Source organism: Martes martes (assembly GCF_963455335.1).
Source record: "Martes martes genome assembly, chromosome: 1".
NCBI classification, from domain to species: domain Eukaryota; kingdom Metazoa; phylum Chordata; class Mammalia; order Carnivora; family Mustelidae; genus Martes; species Martes martes.
Window position 1 is genome coordinate 208,569,398 of NC_137888.1, and position 16,574 is coordinate 208,585,971.

At 55.5% G+C, this 16,574-nt stretch overlaps 2 protein-coding genes across 4 annotated transcripts; one reads left to right on the forward strand and one right to left on the reverse strand.

The window, feature by feature from the left end:
• Window positions 1–1,492: 1,492 nt before the first annotated feature.
• Window positions 1,493–8,271, reverse strand: GCDH (glutaryl-CoA dehydrogenase). Of its 3 annotated transcripts, XM_080801532.1 has the most exons (12): window positions 8,219–8,271; window positions 7,995–8,124; window positions 7,870–7,905; window positions 7,432–7,575; window positions 7,223–7,285; window positions 6,762–6,932; window positions 5,916–6,045; window positions 5,618–5,834; window positions 5,023–5,126; window positions 4,605–4,730; window positions 4,130–4,290; window positions 1,493–2,696 (listed from the first exon to the last, which is right to left on the reverse strand). In XM_080801532.1, the coding sequence occupies exons 2-12, from the start codon at window positions 8,083–8,085 to the stop codon at window positions 2,623–2,625; spliced, it is 1,317 nt and encodes a 438-aa protein (XP_080657658.1). In that variant the 5' UTR covers window positions 8,086–8,124; window positions 8,219–8,271; the 3' UTR covers window positions 1,493–2,622. The 3 variants fall into 3 exon arrangements, with proteins under 3 accessions (XP_080657658.1, XP_080657660.1, XP_080657659.1); XM_080801534.1 differs by lacking the exon at window positions 7,870–7,905 and having other exon boundaries at window positions 8,219–8,267; XM_080801533.1 differs by lacking the exon at window positions 8,219–8,271 and having other exon boundaries at window positions 7,995–8,199.
• Window positions 8,272–12,590: 4,319 nt separating this feature from the next.
• On the forward strand, window positions 12,591–16,259 carry KLF1 (KLF transcription factor 1; the record flags this gene model as incomplete). Its single annotated transcript, XM_080801623.1, has 3 exons — window positions 12,591–12,677; window positions 13,505–14,339; window positions 15,574–16,259. 3 exons carry the CDS (start codon window positions 12,591–12,593, stop codon window positions 15,747–15,749), a joined length of 1,098 nt encoding a protein of 365 aa, XP_080657749.1. The 3' UTR covers window positions 15,750–16,259.
• Between the last annotated feature and the right edge of the window lie 315 nt (window positions 16,260–16,574).

Genomic DNA, 16,574 nt, shown 5'->3' on the forward strand with positions numbered 1-16,574 from the left:
AGTGGGCTCTGAAGCCCAGGAGATCCCCGTTCTGGAACTTTTGGTGGGGTTTGTTTGCACCTCTGGATCTGTTTCCTTAGTTCTAAAATGGAGATGCTATCCCTGCCTCGCAGGGCAGTGAGTGAGTGAATAAGCAAGCGTCGCCCACAGGAGACACACAACACTGGTTCCTCTCCCAGCACAGAGCTAATTGAGATCAGCGCTCTGGGGAGAGTTGTGTTGACCTCAGTTTCCTGTACTTACAGAAGTCAGGTTTCTAGCCCCTCTATCGCCACCTCCAGTGCTAACCGCCAGCTGATGATGCTAGAAGGGAAGTCAGGATCCTGCTTTTCTTCTCTGGACTCAAGCATCGACATCCTGAAGAAGAGGGCCCAGGAGCTGATTGAAAACATCAACGAGAGCAGACAGAAGGACCACGCACTCATGACCAACTTCAGGGACAGCCTCAAGATCAAGGTGAGAGATTCTCCCACACACTGCAAAACCCTGGTGGGCAGGGGGAAGGCATCCTCTGTAAAGGGTGAAAGGGGAGGGGATGAGCTGCTGCCACTGAGTGTCTTTGAGGTTCTAGGCCTGATGCTAAGCAAGCTGCAAATAGTACCTCATTTCCCCCTACAACAATCCTGCAAGGAGCTCAGACCTGTTTTATAGATGGTAAAGTAGGGTTTGGAAATAATTTGCCCAAATGAAAGAGCCAGGATGAAGAACAAAGGCCCATCTGCACCCACAGTCCACCCCTCTTATTTCATGCCAGGGCTGATGGCCATGGGAGTAGGGGCTGGGGCATAGCCTACTTTGTCACACACATTTGTCCTCCAGAAGTTGAATGGTTTGTGGGGTTCCCGGCTGGCATGCAACTCTTGATCTCAGGATTGTGAGTTTGAGCCTCACATGGGGTGTAGTAATTACTTAAAAATCTTCCCCCCACACAAAAAGAATGGAATGGTTTGTGATGGGAGGGTAGGGTTCCCTTGACATGGCTGGGCCTTAAAGTGTCTAACAAAGCCTGCTGTTATGTTCAGGTCCAACATTCATGATTGTCCCGGAAGCTTCTTTAGAATGCATCGTGAGTTCTGTGAGTGGGACAGCTTGTTGGTCACATAGGGGACACATGTCATGCATCTCTCAAAGACAGGCTTTTTCTCTTCTCCCTCCTCCCATCCCTACCAGTACATGCCCTGATACATCAGAGAAAACTTAGAAGGTAGAGAAGAGTATAACATAGCAGAAAAAATAGAAAACACTCCTGTGATCTCACTAAGCAGACACTACTTTGTCGCATGTTTTCTTCCAGTTTCCACTGCGTATTTTCTTCCTAACCTGTCTGAGCCTGTACTATATACATAATTTTGCATCTTCCTTTAAAAAAATTTTAAATATACAGGCAATTTCACTTCCAGTCACTGGAATTGTTGTTACCATTTTTATAAGATAAATTGCAGAAATCTTAGCGAGACGCTTAAAAACAAACATCTTGTGATGCCTCTTGTTTGATTTTCTAAAAACATGCTTTATTTTTTAAAAAGGTTTCAGACCTGACAGAGAAGCTCGAGGAGAGGATGTATCAGATTTATAATCACCACAACAAGATCATTCAGGACAAGCTCCAAGAGTTCACCCAGAAAATGGCAAAGATCAGCCATTTGGAAACAGAGCTCAAACAAGTGTGCCACACTGTGGAGACAGTGTACAAAGACCTGTGTGTCCAGCCTGAGGTATGACTAATGGCATATGCCTGTGGGCGCCACCGAGGAAGGCTAAGATGAAGTACATGTCAACACAAACCAAGGATGTCAGCACCGAGCCCAGCCCCAAACCCCACAGGGGCCACTATCACAGCAAAACCCCTGATGCTCTGGCCCCCTCACCCATGGCCCCAGGCTCCCTGAGGTGGTATGTCTGAGCTGAGAAGCTAGACAGTTGTTACTTGCCACCACTGTGTGGTCAGCTCTGTGGTGACAAAAAGGACAGCGGCCCCTCTGTCTACAGTCCTGAGCCCGGGTCAGTGCCTAACCAGGGTTATTACAGCAGAGCCCAAAACTCGGACACGGGCCACACCACTTGAGGGGGAAATCCCTGCATGTCCAACACCTCACAGTCCCCACACTTTTCCTGTGACTGAAATGACTTCTTGGGTGGTTACAATTAAATGTGGCCCAACACCCGGGGGTCACACATGCCGACTTTATTAGTCTTTTACTCTCTTTCTGCTCCAACATCCAGCATTAGGCATTCACCCACAAGATGGGAGGGTCGGAGGGCACACAGTGAACTCCCGGTGTGGGGGGCATTTGCTCAGTCAGACACCAGAGGCTGCCTCCATGCCACTCGCCTTCCCTCTTCCTGCTCCCGTCAAGAGAAGCTTCTGTTCCAAGATAAGTGGAATCCATTCCCGTCCATGGTTAAAAGTGGGTTGAGAAACTTGGTACAGAGAGTCCCATCTTCTTTTTAAGGAACACATTTGAATGACTTCAAAGGGAAAATTTTGATAATTAAGAATCAGTGTCTCTCACTTCCCACTATAAAAATTGGCTCCATCTGCCACCTCCCTGAGTAAGCTCAGAGCTCAGCACTTCCCTGGGAAGGAGCTTGAGACCATCTGGGCTCCCGGGTGAAGTATGTTCACTTGCTGGCCGTGAACGCCTGGATCCCTGTGATCGCCCTTCCAAGGATCAGAGCGTGAATGTCGTGAGTGCCTGGACAAGAGAGATACAGAGTCGGCGTGGAGTCTGAACAGCTCACAACCTCGCTTTAACGTCAGTCTTCATGTCCCTTCTCCCCCTAGGCTACTACTTCGGAAGAACCGGCCCACAGAGATGGCGAATTCTGAGAGCTACTGGGAGCGTCCCCTCTTAGTGACAGCCACCAAGAGAAGGCTGAGGCCACCACTGGCGCCATACTGAAAAATTTTTTTCACAGTTCTGTAATGCATCTTGGCAAAAATAAAAAAAAAAAAAAAAGAAAAAAAAACAACCCAACAAGGGTCCTTGTGCTAGACCCAGAACTTCAAGTCCAGCCCTGGCTGTGGGCCCAGCTTTGGGGCTCCCCACACTTGGCAGAGTCATCCCACCCAACCCTGCCCAGTTGGTTAAATGTTTGATTTTCAACCCATTCATGCTTCTTTCCCTGCGGGATAGGTCAGGCCCTTCCTTATCCACAGAAGCGATGGGAAAGCAAACACCAGATACACTGCTTGTCCCAGCTGATCTCCCCCATCCTACAGCCACGTGCTGCATCCCACATCCCCCTCTCTCCAGGCCGGGTAACATGTCAGAGCCCTCAGTGCTCTCCTTTGCTCTTTCTCAGTTTAACTGGGTGAAGAGATACTGCCTCCCTTTCATGGAGCAAAATATGTTTACTTCCCAAAGTGCCAATCTGACCCCATCCCTCCCCTGCGTAAAACTCCCTGAAGGCCCCCCTCTGCTTGTCCTCAGGGTCATCCCCACACCGGTAGTATCTCCCCCAACCCTCCGTCTTGCTGTTTCTGGAATGTCCCATCCAGAATAGCACCCAGAAGCTGTTTTGCTGTCCCAGGGAGCTACGCTTCCTTTCAGGCCTAACGTGGTCCCACTTTCTCCCCAAATTGAGCATTTGTACCCTTTTACATTTCTCCCTATTTCTGCCTGGCTCATACGAGGTGGTACTATTTTTTCCTTTTTTTTTAAGTTTTAAATTATCTTTTTCCGTGTCAGTTTTCCCATGAGGAAAGGGATTTGGGGCCCCATGCAAGTTACAACCAGTCACCAGGTGCAGACACCCCAGCCTGACTGTGATTTGTCTTTTTTCTCTTAACGTAAAATGGGGTGGTGATTCCTGTGTGTAGCTGCACGTTTGCTCCTGGGCACCCACCAGCTCACCAGGCACCGTCCCCCACGCTGGGGGGCACCCAAAGAGGTTGCAAAGCCCTGAACAGCACCATGGGAGAAAGGGCTGAGAGCATGTCACTGCCACAGTCCCTGTGTGAGCCACTCCAGATGACGAACACAGTGGGACTTGCCCCAGGTCACACTGCTCGTGATGACAGCTGGGAGGACGACTCAGGCCTGCTGTCTCCGCCCTTCTCCTCTAGACAGTGAGGCCCCTGTGACACTCACCGCCCCCCCCTGCCCCCCCGAGACCCAGCACCTACCTTCATAGGTGTTCACGGCCTCCAGGTTCATGGCATGGCGGATGACGTGATACTCATCAGAAATCCCATTCCCCCCTAGTATGTCTCGGGCCTGGCGGGCGACATCCAGAGCCTTCCCACAGTTATTCCTCTTCAGCAGGGAGACCATTTCCGGAGTGGCCCTGGGAATAGCCCAGACATGTCACAAGTCTCGGATTACAAAGAACTGATCCCAGAAGTCCCTAAGCCCTGCCAACCCAGCCAGAGGAGAAGATTCCCCAAGTTCTAGTCACAGCAGCAGACACTGAGCTCCCAGTGAGGGACAGGAAGGCAGCCCTGTCCTATTAAGGCCAAGAGGGAGCGAAGGGACAGGTCCCCAGGGGCCACCAGGGAGGAAAGACCTTTCTCCCCAGTTCCAGCCACCACCACGTCCATCAGGGGCACAGGGTCCCCTCCTTGCTACCTATCCCCTGCTCCCCCAACACAAAGCCCCTACTTGTCTTGATCCTTCAAGCGACCAAGCTGCAGGCAGGCGTGAAGGCCCAGCGTGATCTCAGTAAGCATGTCTGCCAGCTTCTTCTGAATCAGTTGGTTCCTGGCCAGTGGGGCGCCAAACTGGATCCTAAGCGGAGAAGTTCAGGGTTAAGTGTGGGCATGCTCACTCCCCAGTCCAGGAAGCCTTCCCAGGCTGCCTCGGCCCTCACTGAGTTCACCTTGGCCCTGTCACTAATTCAGTGTCACCAACGTCACTGAGCAGTCGGCCCCTCACTGCTCAGAAGGACTTCCCAGACCATTTCAGCCAGTGGGGAACTTAAGTCTGATAAGCAGCAGATGAGGAGTCGCTGGTAGGGTAAGGGATGGAGCCCGCGCCCCCCGTCACGCCCCCCAGGAGATCTCACGGCAGCCCCACACACCTATCCAGGCTGTACTGCCGGGCTGTGTGCAAACAGAATTCGGCGGCTCCGAGCACGCCCCAGGCGATGCCAAACCGGGCATTGTTCAGGCAGCCGAAGGGCCCCTGTAGGGTTGAGAGAGAGGCCTCAGCCCCACCCAGGAGCTCCGAGGCCCCGGGCAGAACTAACTTACGTAGGGGGAAGCCCCCTCCCCAGATGTGCAGTCACTGTAAACAGAGGCTTTCAGGGCAGCCATTTCAATCACACACGGTCCCGGCACCAAAGGTCACGCACACACAGTTCTACCCAGCCCAGGACCCGCGTCTCAGATGCTCAGATCTAGGGGATGATGTAAGGAGACAGAAAAGAGCACACGTATCAAAGGATTAAACTGGTTCAGACCCGTATGTGTCCTTGGCAGAGCCAGTATAAGTGAAATGGTCACCCCAAAAGGGCAATGTCCAAACATCAGTGAGCCAGGCAGAATCTCTCAGAATCACTCGTGTGTGGGTTCCTCAAGGTCTGGTCCCCAGCTGGGTCCCCAGCATGGGGCCTGCCCAAGGAAGCTGCACCAGCAGGTGACCTGATACCAGTTCCCAAGGTGGCCGCTGCTCACCGCCAGACCAGATACATCAGGCAGCACATTCTCCTCTGGCACCTCCACACCGTCCATGATGATCATGCCCGTGGACGAGGCCCGCAGGGAAAACTTGCCCTCAATCTTGGGGGCTGAGAGGCCCCGCATCCCCTTCTCCAGCAGGAAGCCCCGAATGCAGCTGTCTTCACACCGAGCCCATACTACAAACAGGTCGGCCACAGGTGAATTGGTGATCCTGGGGGAGGGATAGGCAGTGAGGGTCTGGCCACCTCCTTCCTGCCCCTGCCCACCTGCCTGAGACACCCAGGCCCCTCACCAGGTCTTGGTCCCACTGAGGGTGTAGCTCCTGTTGGATGGGTTGTGGCAGGCTCTGGTCTCCATGCTGCCAGGGTCACTCCCATGGTTGGGCTCTGTGAGTCCAAAGCAGCCCAGGAGCTCCCCCTTGGCTGCAGGGACAAGATAGGGTCACAAGTCTGCCTGTTCCCCACTCAACTCCTCAAGTGAAAACTGTCAGCCTCCCCATCAAGCCAGGCCAAAGGGAGACCCAACTCTGCCCCCATGGCACTCTCCAGTGGTGTCAGTGTGTGGGGATAGCCTCCCACCCCCCCAAGCCACAGTAACGATGCCATGATCGGGAGGGAGGGGCCCCACAGGAGCCAGGAAAGAACGAACCTGTCTTGAAGGCAGTGAAAAGGAGTTAAGCAGGAAGAGGAAGGGTGGAGAGGAGCAGTTCCACTGAGGGTACAGATATGCAAAGGCCCAGTGGTACATGTGGAGAATGCCAGCTGAGTCTGGCTGAGGAGAAGCAGTCGAATGGCCAGAGATGAGGTGGCATGGTCAGCAGGGGCCTGCCTATTCATGAGGGGCCTGGTGGACCCAGTCAGGAAATTAAGACTTTAAACTTTGGGCTGGGATGGGGACACACAGCGAATCGGGAGAGAGATGATGGTGGTAAGAAGTGGGCAGAGTGAAGACAGACCCAGGAGGAAATATTCAGGATCAAATGCGGGGTGAGGCCCACAGTCTGGCAGGGGATCTGGGTAGCCATTGGAGCTATCCTTGAGGTAGGGACAGAAGGCAGGCTCCGGGGACAGTCCCATCCCTAAGTTCCAGACCACTGAGATGGTCGTCCTTCCACCAGGCTCTACAGGCAACTGCTCACCCAGCCGGGGCAGGTACTTCTCCTGCTGCTCCTTGCTGCCGTAGGCGTAGATGGGATGCATGACAAGGGAAGACTGGACACTCATTGCTGACCTGTAGCCACTATCCACCCGCTCCAGCTCTCGGGCCAAGAGCCCATAGGCCACAGATGACACTCCAGCACAGCCATACCCTGGTGGGGGGGAGGGGGAAAGAAGACAAGGCAATGGGAGACAAAAGTCCCGCCCAGCTGGGACCAGTGTGATTCCCGGGGCCCAAGAGACAGGACTATATAGGGACGCCCCAGGAGGGGGCACCAAGCTGGTCCTAGTTTGGAGGTTTATTCGTTTTTCCTCACAGCCACTTTCAGATGGAGGAGTAACAGCCTCAATTTGCAGACCGGGAAACTCAGGCTCAGGAATAAGAAGCGGCTTTCCAGGGCACAGTAGGGGCTGCAGAGTGTGGAAATAAATCTGTCCCTACCTTTGATGGTGGGCCCCAGCACACCAAGCTCCCCCATTTCTGAGATGATCTCTCGGTGAAAAACTGCAAAACACAGATTCTCAAACTCAGGCCCAGCCTTAGCCCACTGGAGCCCCCATCCCAGGGACAGAGGGGGCCCAGGGCCCAGCTAAAGCAGGCAGAGCTGGTGTGCACAGGGGAGGGTGCTGCCCACCCGCACACCTCAGCACCTTCGTTGCGATTGGCCAGCAGGATTCGGGGCATAAGGCGCTCCTGGCAATAGGTGCGGAAGGTGTCCCTGATGAGGATCTCATCCGCCGTCAGCTGCTCCTCCAGCACCAGCGGGTCCCTCCAGTCAAATAAAGGACGCGAGGCTGGGAGAGGGAGCAGAGAGTGCGAGAGGGCTTGACTCGGCCCAGCCCACCCGACCACCGCACCCTCGTCTCCTGGAAGGCTCAGCCCCACTCCAACGCTCCCAACTAGCTCCTGGTGATGTGGGCAGTAAAGACCACTGGCAAGACGGCATTTCTCCGGGAAACTCACTGTCTCTGGCCCTGGCCACGCCCTGCCTCCCCTACAGGGCAGCCCTCGGATTCTGGGACAGAGCCCATCCTGGGCAGACAGTTGGACTGGGGCCGCAGACGCCCGGCGCAAGGAGGGGTCCTTACACTTAGTCGCTCGGTTCTGTGTCTTCCCGCCCTTTTCTGCAAACACAGGACGAAAAAGTCACTCCGGAAAGTCCCCCGAGCCTCCAGTTCCACCCTCCCCAACTCTGCCCCCGACCGGCACTGACCAGTCTGCGCCGCCGCCGACCCCCACCCGCGCAGGAAGCTCAGGCCTGGTCCCCGGCTCAGCAGCCGCTCGGAGAACCTTCTCAGAGCCATTTGGGCAGCGGACGGGCAAGCAGAGCAACCACGGCCAACCTGGAGGAGCAGGGGCGTCAGGGCGGAGTGGCTCCCACAGGCAGGCGCGGCCCTGGCGCCACTGGCCCCTCTCGCCCCCCTGACCGATGCTTACCTGGCGCCTCTCGCCTCACCCTACAGTCCACAGTACGACAGGCAAACTCATCTGACCTCTGGAGGGGGTGGGAGGGGCGGATGCCGAATGGGGCTTCTCATTGGTCTGTGCTAGGACCCCGCTCCTCCGCGGCTCCGCCTTTTAAAAGGGCCACAGCAGCCTTGCCATGGAATCGTGAACGCCCCGGCCAAGACGCGTTAGCGACTTTAAGAGGCAGAACAGGGAAGGGGCGGAAGGTGAGTGCGCCAAGCCAATTGGCCAGCTGTGTTCCTGTTCTGATTGGCCCTAAGAGGGGGCTCGGCCCACTCTTGATTGGTCAGTTGCAGGGACCTTGTGCCGAAGGATTCTGGAGTTAAACGAAGAAACCGAGGCACCAGAAAAATGAGTCCTGGGAGCCAGGAAGGCAGTCCTTGATGTCTCTCCTCTAATGGCTGCTGTGGGGAGCAGGTGGAGAGGCGGGCTCCTGTGGGCGATCGCAGCCCAACCTACCTGCCAGTCCGTCCTAGGAAGCACGTGTAGCCATGAGCGACCGTGTGTGTGACTTGGGGTGATTTCCGTGCGCTGTTGCTTCTTGCATCTCCGTGTGTGATCCTGCCGAACTGGCTATGTATCTGTACGCGGGTGTACCGACGACGTTGTGGGGCGGTTGACTGTGGCCGGTTGTATGCCACTGTAACTGGCTGTGGCTGTGTGCCTGAATGTCTTTGTGGTTTCTTGTAGTTGTGTGTAGTTGTAAGCTTGTGTATTGGTATTCCGTGTGATCGTCTGTCTGTATGTATGACTCTGTGCTGTGATGGTTTTCTCTCTAGATGTGGCTATTATTTTTGTGACAACATGACTGGATATTTGTGTGTATGTCTGTGTGGTTGTGTGCCCCCCATGTGTCAGTGTGATTTGGTCTATGTGCACTTGGACTGCACTGTGAGTGTGATATGAGTATATGCCTGAGTGAGTGGGTAGGCTCACCTAGGTCACTTTGATGAGCATTTGTGTGATGTGCATTTGAATCTGGGTGCGCTGTGCTTGACCATCTCTATATCTAAAAGGCACATATCTAGCATGACATGGCCTTTTCCCAGGTGGGGAAAGTAAGGCCCTGAAAGCAGAATGATCTTGCTCAAGGTTCCAGTAGGCCAAGTGCAGAGCAGGGATGAGTATTGGGATCTAGCCCGGTTTCCAGGCCGAGCCACTTCCTGCCCACCAGGAACTCATCTCCCCATATCAACATTCTGACTAACTGTGTGTGTATCATGTTCTACCTCACATACCATCTCTGAATGAGTGTGATGGGAGTAACAGTGGGATTGTGTTCTGAATGTGGTCACTGGCCTGCCTGTCCCCAAGTGCCTGGGGCCTGGGTATCCCTAGACCCTCCCACTTTCTGGGCCCTTCTTGCCCTTAACATCCATAAAAACTGGTTTGAGCCCTCCTCCTCACACCATAGGGAGTCCATCAACACCCTGAAATGCCCCTGATTCTGCATGGCTCTCATTCTTCTGGTCATCTCCCTTCTCCCGCAGCCAGTGGCCTCTCTCCCCCACCCCCTTCCTTTCCCCAAATCTCTCTACCCTGAAGCTGGTGTAGGTGTCAGAGGGTGATGTCAGTATCCGTACTGGGAAACCCAAACTGGGGTTCAGGCCTTGACACCCCGGGATGTCTCTCATGCCTCCAGGCCACAGGCTCCTAGGGGACAAATGCTTCCAGCCAAATGCCTCCCTCTCTCTGGACCCTTATCTTCTTTCCTCCCATTTTAGAGCCACACAGGCCTGTTTAGTGCCTTATCCCAAACCAAGGAGATCTCTCCCCAAGAGAGACTCTGCTTTCTTCTCTAGAAACCCACTAATTCCAGCCATTTTATTTTACTGAGGCAAAATTCACATAACATAAATGAACCATTTTAAAGTGAACAATTCACAGGCATTTAGCATTCACGATGCTGGGCAACCACGACCTCTATCTAGTTCCAGAACATTTCTCTCACCCCAAAAGGAGACCCTGTACCCATTAGCGGTCACTCCCCATTCCTCCTCCCCCTGCTTCTGGCAACCACTAATCTTTTGGTCTGCATGGATTTGCCCGGATATTAAATGGACTCATATGTGTGATTGTTTGTGATGGACTTCTTCCACTTAGCATGTTTTTGAGGTTCACCCACGTGATTATATATTTAGAATGTCATTCCTTTTTATGGCTGAAAGATATTTCACTGTATGGACAGACCACATTTTGTTTATCCATTTATCTGTTTGTGGACATCTGGGGTGTTTCTACCTCTTAACTATTGTAACTAATGCTGCTATGAACACAGTGTACAAGTATTCATTTGAATGCCTGTTTTTTTAAAGATTTTATCTATTTATTGATCGGAGAGAGAACACACAAGCAGGGGGAGCGGGAGCCAGAGAGAGAGGGAGAAGCGGGCTCCCCACTGAGCAGGGAGCCCGATGTGGGACTCGATCCCAGGACCCCGGGATCATGACCTGACCCAAAGGTAGACGCTTAACCAACTGAGCCCCCCACGCGTCCCCTGAATACCATTTTCAATTCTTTGATGTATATACCTAAGAGTGCAATTGCTGGGTCATATGGTAACTCTCGTCCAACTTTTTGGTTATTTAACTTTTGGAAGAATCATCAGACTTTCCCGCAGTAGCTACATTTTCCACTCCCCCCAGCGGTTTACGGGGTTCCACTTTCTCTTTCTGTGGCCCTCATAGTGACTGCGTGAGCTGGCTTCTGTATTACTTGCTTCCCCCTCCCCTTATGGCCCATGATAATATTTTGTCTTTTTGTGCAATGTACAACTTTTGCGATGCACCAACTCTGATTGTGCGTCTGTGGTAACATGTGCCTGGGCAGGGTTGTGTGTTTTTCACTATCAGAGTGTTTGATTCCATGTTGGCAGGGTTGTCTGTCTTTGACTGGCTCTGCCCCCTATGGTTGGGCATTGGTAACTATGCAATCGTGTGACCAATGACAAACTGTGACAGTGACAGGGGCGTGAATATGTCAGGTTGTAGGTTTCATATGGTGCCATGAATGGTTGTGTCTGATGTGTAGCTCTGTGTGTGTGTGTGTGTGTGTGTGTGTGTGAGTGGTTGTGTGCTGCTGTGTGTTTCTGGAGCAGTGTGTGATTGTGTCAGTATCCATCTGTGTGATTGTGAATTTTATGTCTGAGAGACTGTGCGACATATCACTGTGTAACCAATGTGGTGTATAGCTGTGTTTTTGTGTCTGGAAATTGGGTGTCTATGCCTGGTCTACATGATATGCAGACATGCAATTCCATGTACAGGGACTATATGGTCTGTGTGACTGGGGGACCAGGAACTGGGTCATTATGTAACCACCAGTTGTGTGTGGATGTGACTGTGAACTTGGTGTCTATGATGTGTCCATAGCATCCACCTGCACTCCCAGGGCACAACAGTGGAGGCCCCTAGAAGCTTGGATTCCTCCCCATGTGTGGCAGCAATCAAACAGCAGCCAGACCCAGAGCAGGGGTTGCTAAGGGTCTCCTGCATATCATCAGGTACTTCCTGTGGCCTGATCCCACCATCTTATTTCACCCAGCAGAGGGGGTCACTTCCCCTGCCCCAGCCCCATCACACCAGAGCAATTGTGGTCATGGCAGCCTCCCCCTCCACAGGGCCTGACTCCTCCCAGCACCACCCAGAGGGTCCATGGTCAACAGCAGCAGCACATTGGGAGGGGCTCCTCCCGGCGCTGGACTCAGACCCTGGGAACTCACAATCCAGGCAATTTCAAACCAACCCAATGTGAAGCCCCAGCCCCCAACCCTCCCACTCATCGGAACAGAGCTTCGGCTGTTCTGGGCCCCCACCTGATAGCAGCCTCCAACATCTGGGGTGTCTGATAATGCTTGGCTTGGCAGGGACTTCATGCCAAGTCCCGCCATCAACATGGTCGCTGCTGTTTATTGGGGAGGGGGAGAGCTACAGGGCCCCAGTCACAGCAAATGGGGTCTCGAAGTCTCTTCCCAGGATCCCCATTCTGCCTATCACCCCTTCTATAGGAAGGTAACTCAGAGGCCCCCCTTAGTCTCTCCTTTTGTGGAGACTTAGTGCCTCGCTTTACCCAACACCTGAACCCTCAACTTCTGAGCCCCCAGCCCCTGAACTTGACTTGGCTTTAGATCCAGGGTCAGTCCTTAAGGCCCAGCCCCTAAACAGGCTGAGATGAGGTCTCTTCCCCAGAAACAGTGACCCCCGCCTTGCCTGCCTCTTATCAGGGGCTGCAGCCAATCAGCTGAGGGCAGAGAGGAGCCCTCCAAGGGGCCATTGGTGTCTCAGAGCCCACGAGGCCACGGAGGGAGAGGAGGCCTGAGGCCCAGGGTGGGCACCAGCCGGCCATGGCCACAGCTGAGACTGCCTTGCCCTCCATCAGCACGCTGACCCCCCTGGGCCCCTTCCTGGAAACACAGGAGGACTTTCTCAAGGTGGGGCCAGGTCGGGTGTAGGTGGGTGGGCTGGGGTCCTGGGCTGTGGTTAGAGCTTGGGAGGGGCCAGGTGGGGTGTAGGTGGGTGGGCTGGGGTCCTGGGCTGTGGTTAGAGCTTCTGGGGTCTAGTCTCCATCTTGCTCTGAATCTTAGCTAAGACTGGGGGTCCTCAGTCCAGGCCAGGGCTCTGAACTTGGTCTAAGGACCTATTCTTGTCATATAAAACTGAGGCTTGGAGGGGCACCTGACTGAGTAGGTAGAACGTGCAACTCTTGATCTCAGGGTCGTGAGTTCAAGCCCCATGTTGGGCATAGAGCTTAGAAAGAAAGAAAGAAAGAAAGAAAGAAAGAAAGAAAGAAAGAGAACCTTGAGGTTTGAAGCCGAACAGTGCAGCAGTCCACAGTAAGACAACCCCAGATACCAGGGGGAAACAGCATTGCAGGAATTTAATCTTGGGAATTAATTTGGGGGGTCAGGGAAGGAGAGGGAGGGTCTGGGGGGAATTGAGGCAAGGCTGCCCCCCACCCAGCCTTCCATGCCTAACTCTGCCACCCCTTCCCCCATGCCTAAGTGTGGCTCCAGATAATGTCAGTCTTATCTTGGGTCTCCAGCCAGACCCATAGACCTCTGTCCCTGGACTTGGAGGGGGGCTGGAGGGAGTGTGCAGTGTAAGGGAGGGGGACAGACTGACATGACAGACAAGCAAACAAGACCCCTTCCCAGAGCCTCTGGCCAGCCTGCCCCCATCAGGGCATCCAGCCCTCTCCATCTCTGGGCAGGGTACCCTGGTGTCCACCGAAGCCTCACGCTACCGGCTCCCTCCCCAGTGGTGGCGCTCTGAGGAGGTGCAGGACTTGGGTCCGGGACCCCCTGATCCCACCGGGTTGCCCCTCCACGTGAGGCCAGAGTCGCAGGACGCACCCAGGGAGGACGAAGACGACGAGAGGGACTCGGCCACCGCCTGGGATCTGGATCTCCTTCTCACCAATTTCTCGTGCCCAGAGCCCGGCGGCGCGCCCCAAACCTGCGCTTTGGCGCCAGGCGAGTGCTCCGGGGTGCAATTCCCGCCGCCGCCGCTGCCACCCGAGACTCCCAGCCCGTATGTGGGCGGCCCAGGGCTGGTGGCTGGGCTCTTGGGTCCCGAGGAGCACCCGGGCTGGGCACGCCCAGCCCCAAGAGCTCCGGCCCCGGATGCCTTCGTGGGCTCAGCCCTGGGCCCAGCCCCCGAGCCCAAGTCACTCCCGCTGCAACCGGTGTACCCCGGGCCAGGTGCGGGCTCCGCCGGCAGCTACTTCTCGCGGACCGGGCTTTCAGTGCCCACGGCGCCAGGCGCCCCCTACGGGCTACTGTCTGGGTACCCAGCGCTGTACCCGGCGCCGCAGTACCAAGGGCACTTCCAGCTCTTCCGCGGGCTCCCGGCGCCCGCGCCCGGCCCCACATCACCCCCTTCTTTCTTGAGTTGTCTGGGACCCGGGACGGCGGGTGCGGGACTCCGGGGAACGGCAGGAGACCCCGGAGGGATCGCGGACGCCGCGCCATCCAAACGCAGCCGGCGATCGTGGGCGCGCAAGAGGCAGGCGGCGCACACGTGCACGCACCCGGGCTGTGGGAAGAGCTACACCAAGAGCTCACACCTAAAGGCTCATCTGCGTACGCACACAGGTGAGGGAGCGGGGCACGGGGGCTGGAGGATGGGTCTCGGGAGCCGCGAGTGGCTGGGGAGCTGGAAAATCCGAGCAGGTGGCGGAACTAAAGCAGAAGTTCGGAGCCACGGGCAGGGCAGAGGGAGCTGGGAGCCAGTCTAGGACCTCGGGAGCCCGAGAGGCAGCATTGCAGGAGGAGGGCGGGGGCAAAGAGACAGCCTGAGGAACCTGAGGAACGTTTCAGGGAACAGACGGGCTAAGACCTGGGCAGCCGAAGGGTTAAAAAGCAGAAAAGCCTGGCAGGTGACAAAGGGGGCAGGCTAGAGGAGGGACTGCGGAGAGGGAACAAGCTTAGAATGCTCAGCGCGAGAGTCAAAGACAGAGGGTTCAGGTGCGGGGCAAGCGGAAAGCCGAATTAGGGGCCAAGAGTATAAAGCAAGGGTTGCTTGTCAGGGAGGCGGAACCGGACTGTAGGGGGCGTGGCGGCACGCAGGAGGAGAGGCAGGGCCAGAGTCAGTTTCCGGAGCCCAGATGCGGAGGCAGGTCCAGAAGGATAGAGGGAATCGCTGGGAAAGGAGGGTGGGTATGGGGGGAGAAGCCGGGTCCCAGGGATCCCAAGACGGCGGCGGGGCTGTGGAATAGAGGATGGGGGGAGGAGGAAGGGTGAGTCTTAAGTTTAGGAGTGCCCAGAGAGGGTAGGGTCTTGTGTGCAGTGCTGTGCGGAGACGCAGGTGGAGAGGCCAGGAGTAGCATAGGGAGAGAACAGTCACCTGGGACATGGCCTGGATTTCGAGGCTCTAGGGCCAAGGCCGGGGCAGGTTGAGGGGCGGGGGGCAGAACTGGGCAGCAGCTGGAGGGTCCTACAAGGGAGGGGCTGGAACACAGGGAGCCAAACCAAAGGACGAAGGTGAGGATGGCTTTAGGACTCAGAGGCAGGATAATAGGGAACAGGAAATAAAGCCGATGGAGTAGGGAACACGACTTGGGTCCAGGAAATGAGAATGGGTTTGGCGCCAAGTGCAGGTACAGAAGAAGGGTCGAGGTCGCAGAGGCCGGACGTGAGTGCAGAGTCAGGGCCTTGCCCTGAGAGTGAGCGCCTCCCTACGTTTTGCGCGGTGGGCGCCTCCTTGCCTCATCCTAGAACCGAACCAAGGCTGAGCAAAGAAGTGCGACCAGACGCAGAGGCAGCCAGGGGAGGGGAGGGGCAGACAGGGGTGTTCAAGGCTTCCACATCCCCCATCCACCCCCCCCAGGGGAGAAGCCCTACGCCTGCACGTGGGACGGCTGTGGCTGGAGGTTCGCGCGCTCAGATGAACTGACCCGCCACTACCGGAAGCACACTGGACAGCGCCCCTTCCGCTGCCAGCTCTGCCCTCGCGCTTTTTCACGCTCCGATCACCTGGCCCTGCACATGAAGCGTCATCTTTGAGACCCGCCCCAACATTTGGACCCTTCCTGGGGGTTGGGGATGGAACAAGAGCCGATCCACACAGGGTGGTTTTCCCTCAGATGGACCCTTTCCTGGATTCGCGCGGCCCCACAGATCCACCCAAAGATCAAGGACTGGCCCATACACAGACCTGGGGGAGCCTCCAACCAAAGGTCCCACACGTCCTCAGTCGCAGGGGCTACACGGAGACATCCAATGGTCCCACAGATACAGCGAGACAGAGACCGCCAAATAAACGGACTCAGTTGGACACTCAAACATTTCGGACAGAGAGACAGACCCTCAGAGAGCTGGACCCTCAGACCAGCTTACAAGAGGCCCTGGGCAGTGGGAGTGGTTGTGGGGTGAAGGTTACCAGAGACTCTGGGCCTAGAAGGGGGGCTTCACACCGTGGCTAATGAAGCCCTGGATAGTGGCTGGATCTGCTGTGAATGGTTATGGGTCCTGTACCAATGCCCCTTCCAGATAAAGCCTTTCAGTGTTGGCCTGACTTTGTGGGTTTTGGGTGCTGGAAGATGGGAGGAAGCTTTACTCTCAGGGATGAGATTGGGGGCCATACACACCTTCACAACATCATGTAAACTTCAGAGACCCCTCTTGGCACTGGAGGCTTGCCTCCCCTCCCCACCACACCCCAAGTTTAGCCTAAATAGTGCTTGTCTCCTGCCTTGAACCCCAGGTACATTCATTGGGACCGTCTTCCTCCCCTCAGCCTTCATCCCGGCCCCAGAGCCCCATCACCCTCCACCGTGACCTGATCCAAAATATTCCCTTGAATATAGGTGCTGCCAAAGCAAGCACAAA

What these genes read in the sequence shown, in the direction of transcription:
- GCDH (XM_080801532.1), bottom strand. Translation starts at nt 8,085, where the DNA reads ATGGCTCTGAGAAGGTTCTCCGAGCGGCTGCTGAGCCGGGGACCAGGC. An exon ending in ACAGAACCGAGCGACTAAGT is followed by an intron (nt 7,576 to 7,869) that starts GTAAGGACCCCT and finishes TCCCTCTCCCAG; the next exon opens with CCTCGCGTCCTTTATTTGAC. An exon ending in CGGCAGTACAGCCTGGATAG is followed by an intron (nt 4,731 to 5,022) that starts GTGTGTGGGGCT and finishes TTCTCCGCTTAG; the next exon opens with GATCCAGTTTGGCGCCCCAC.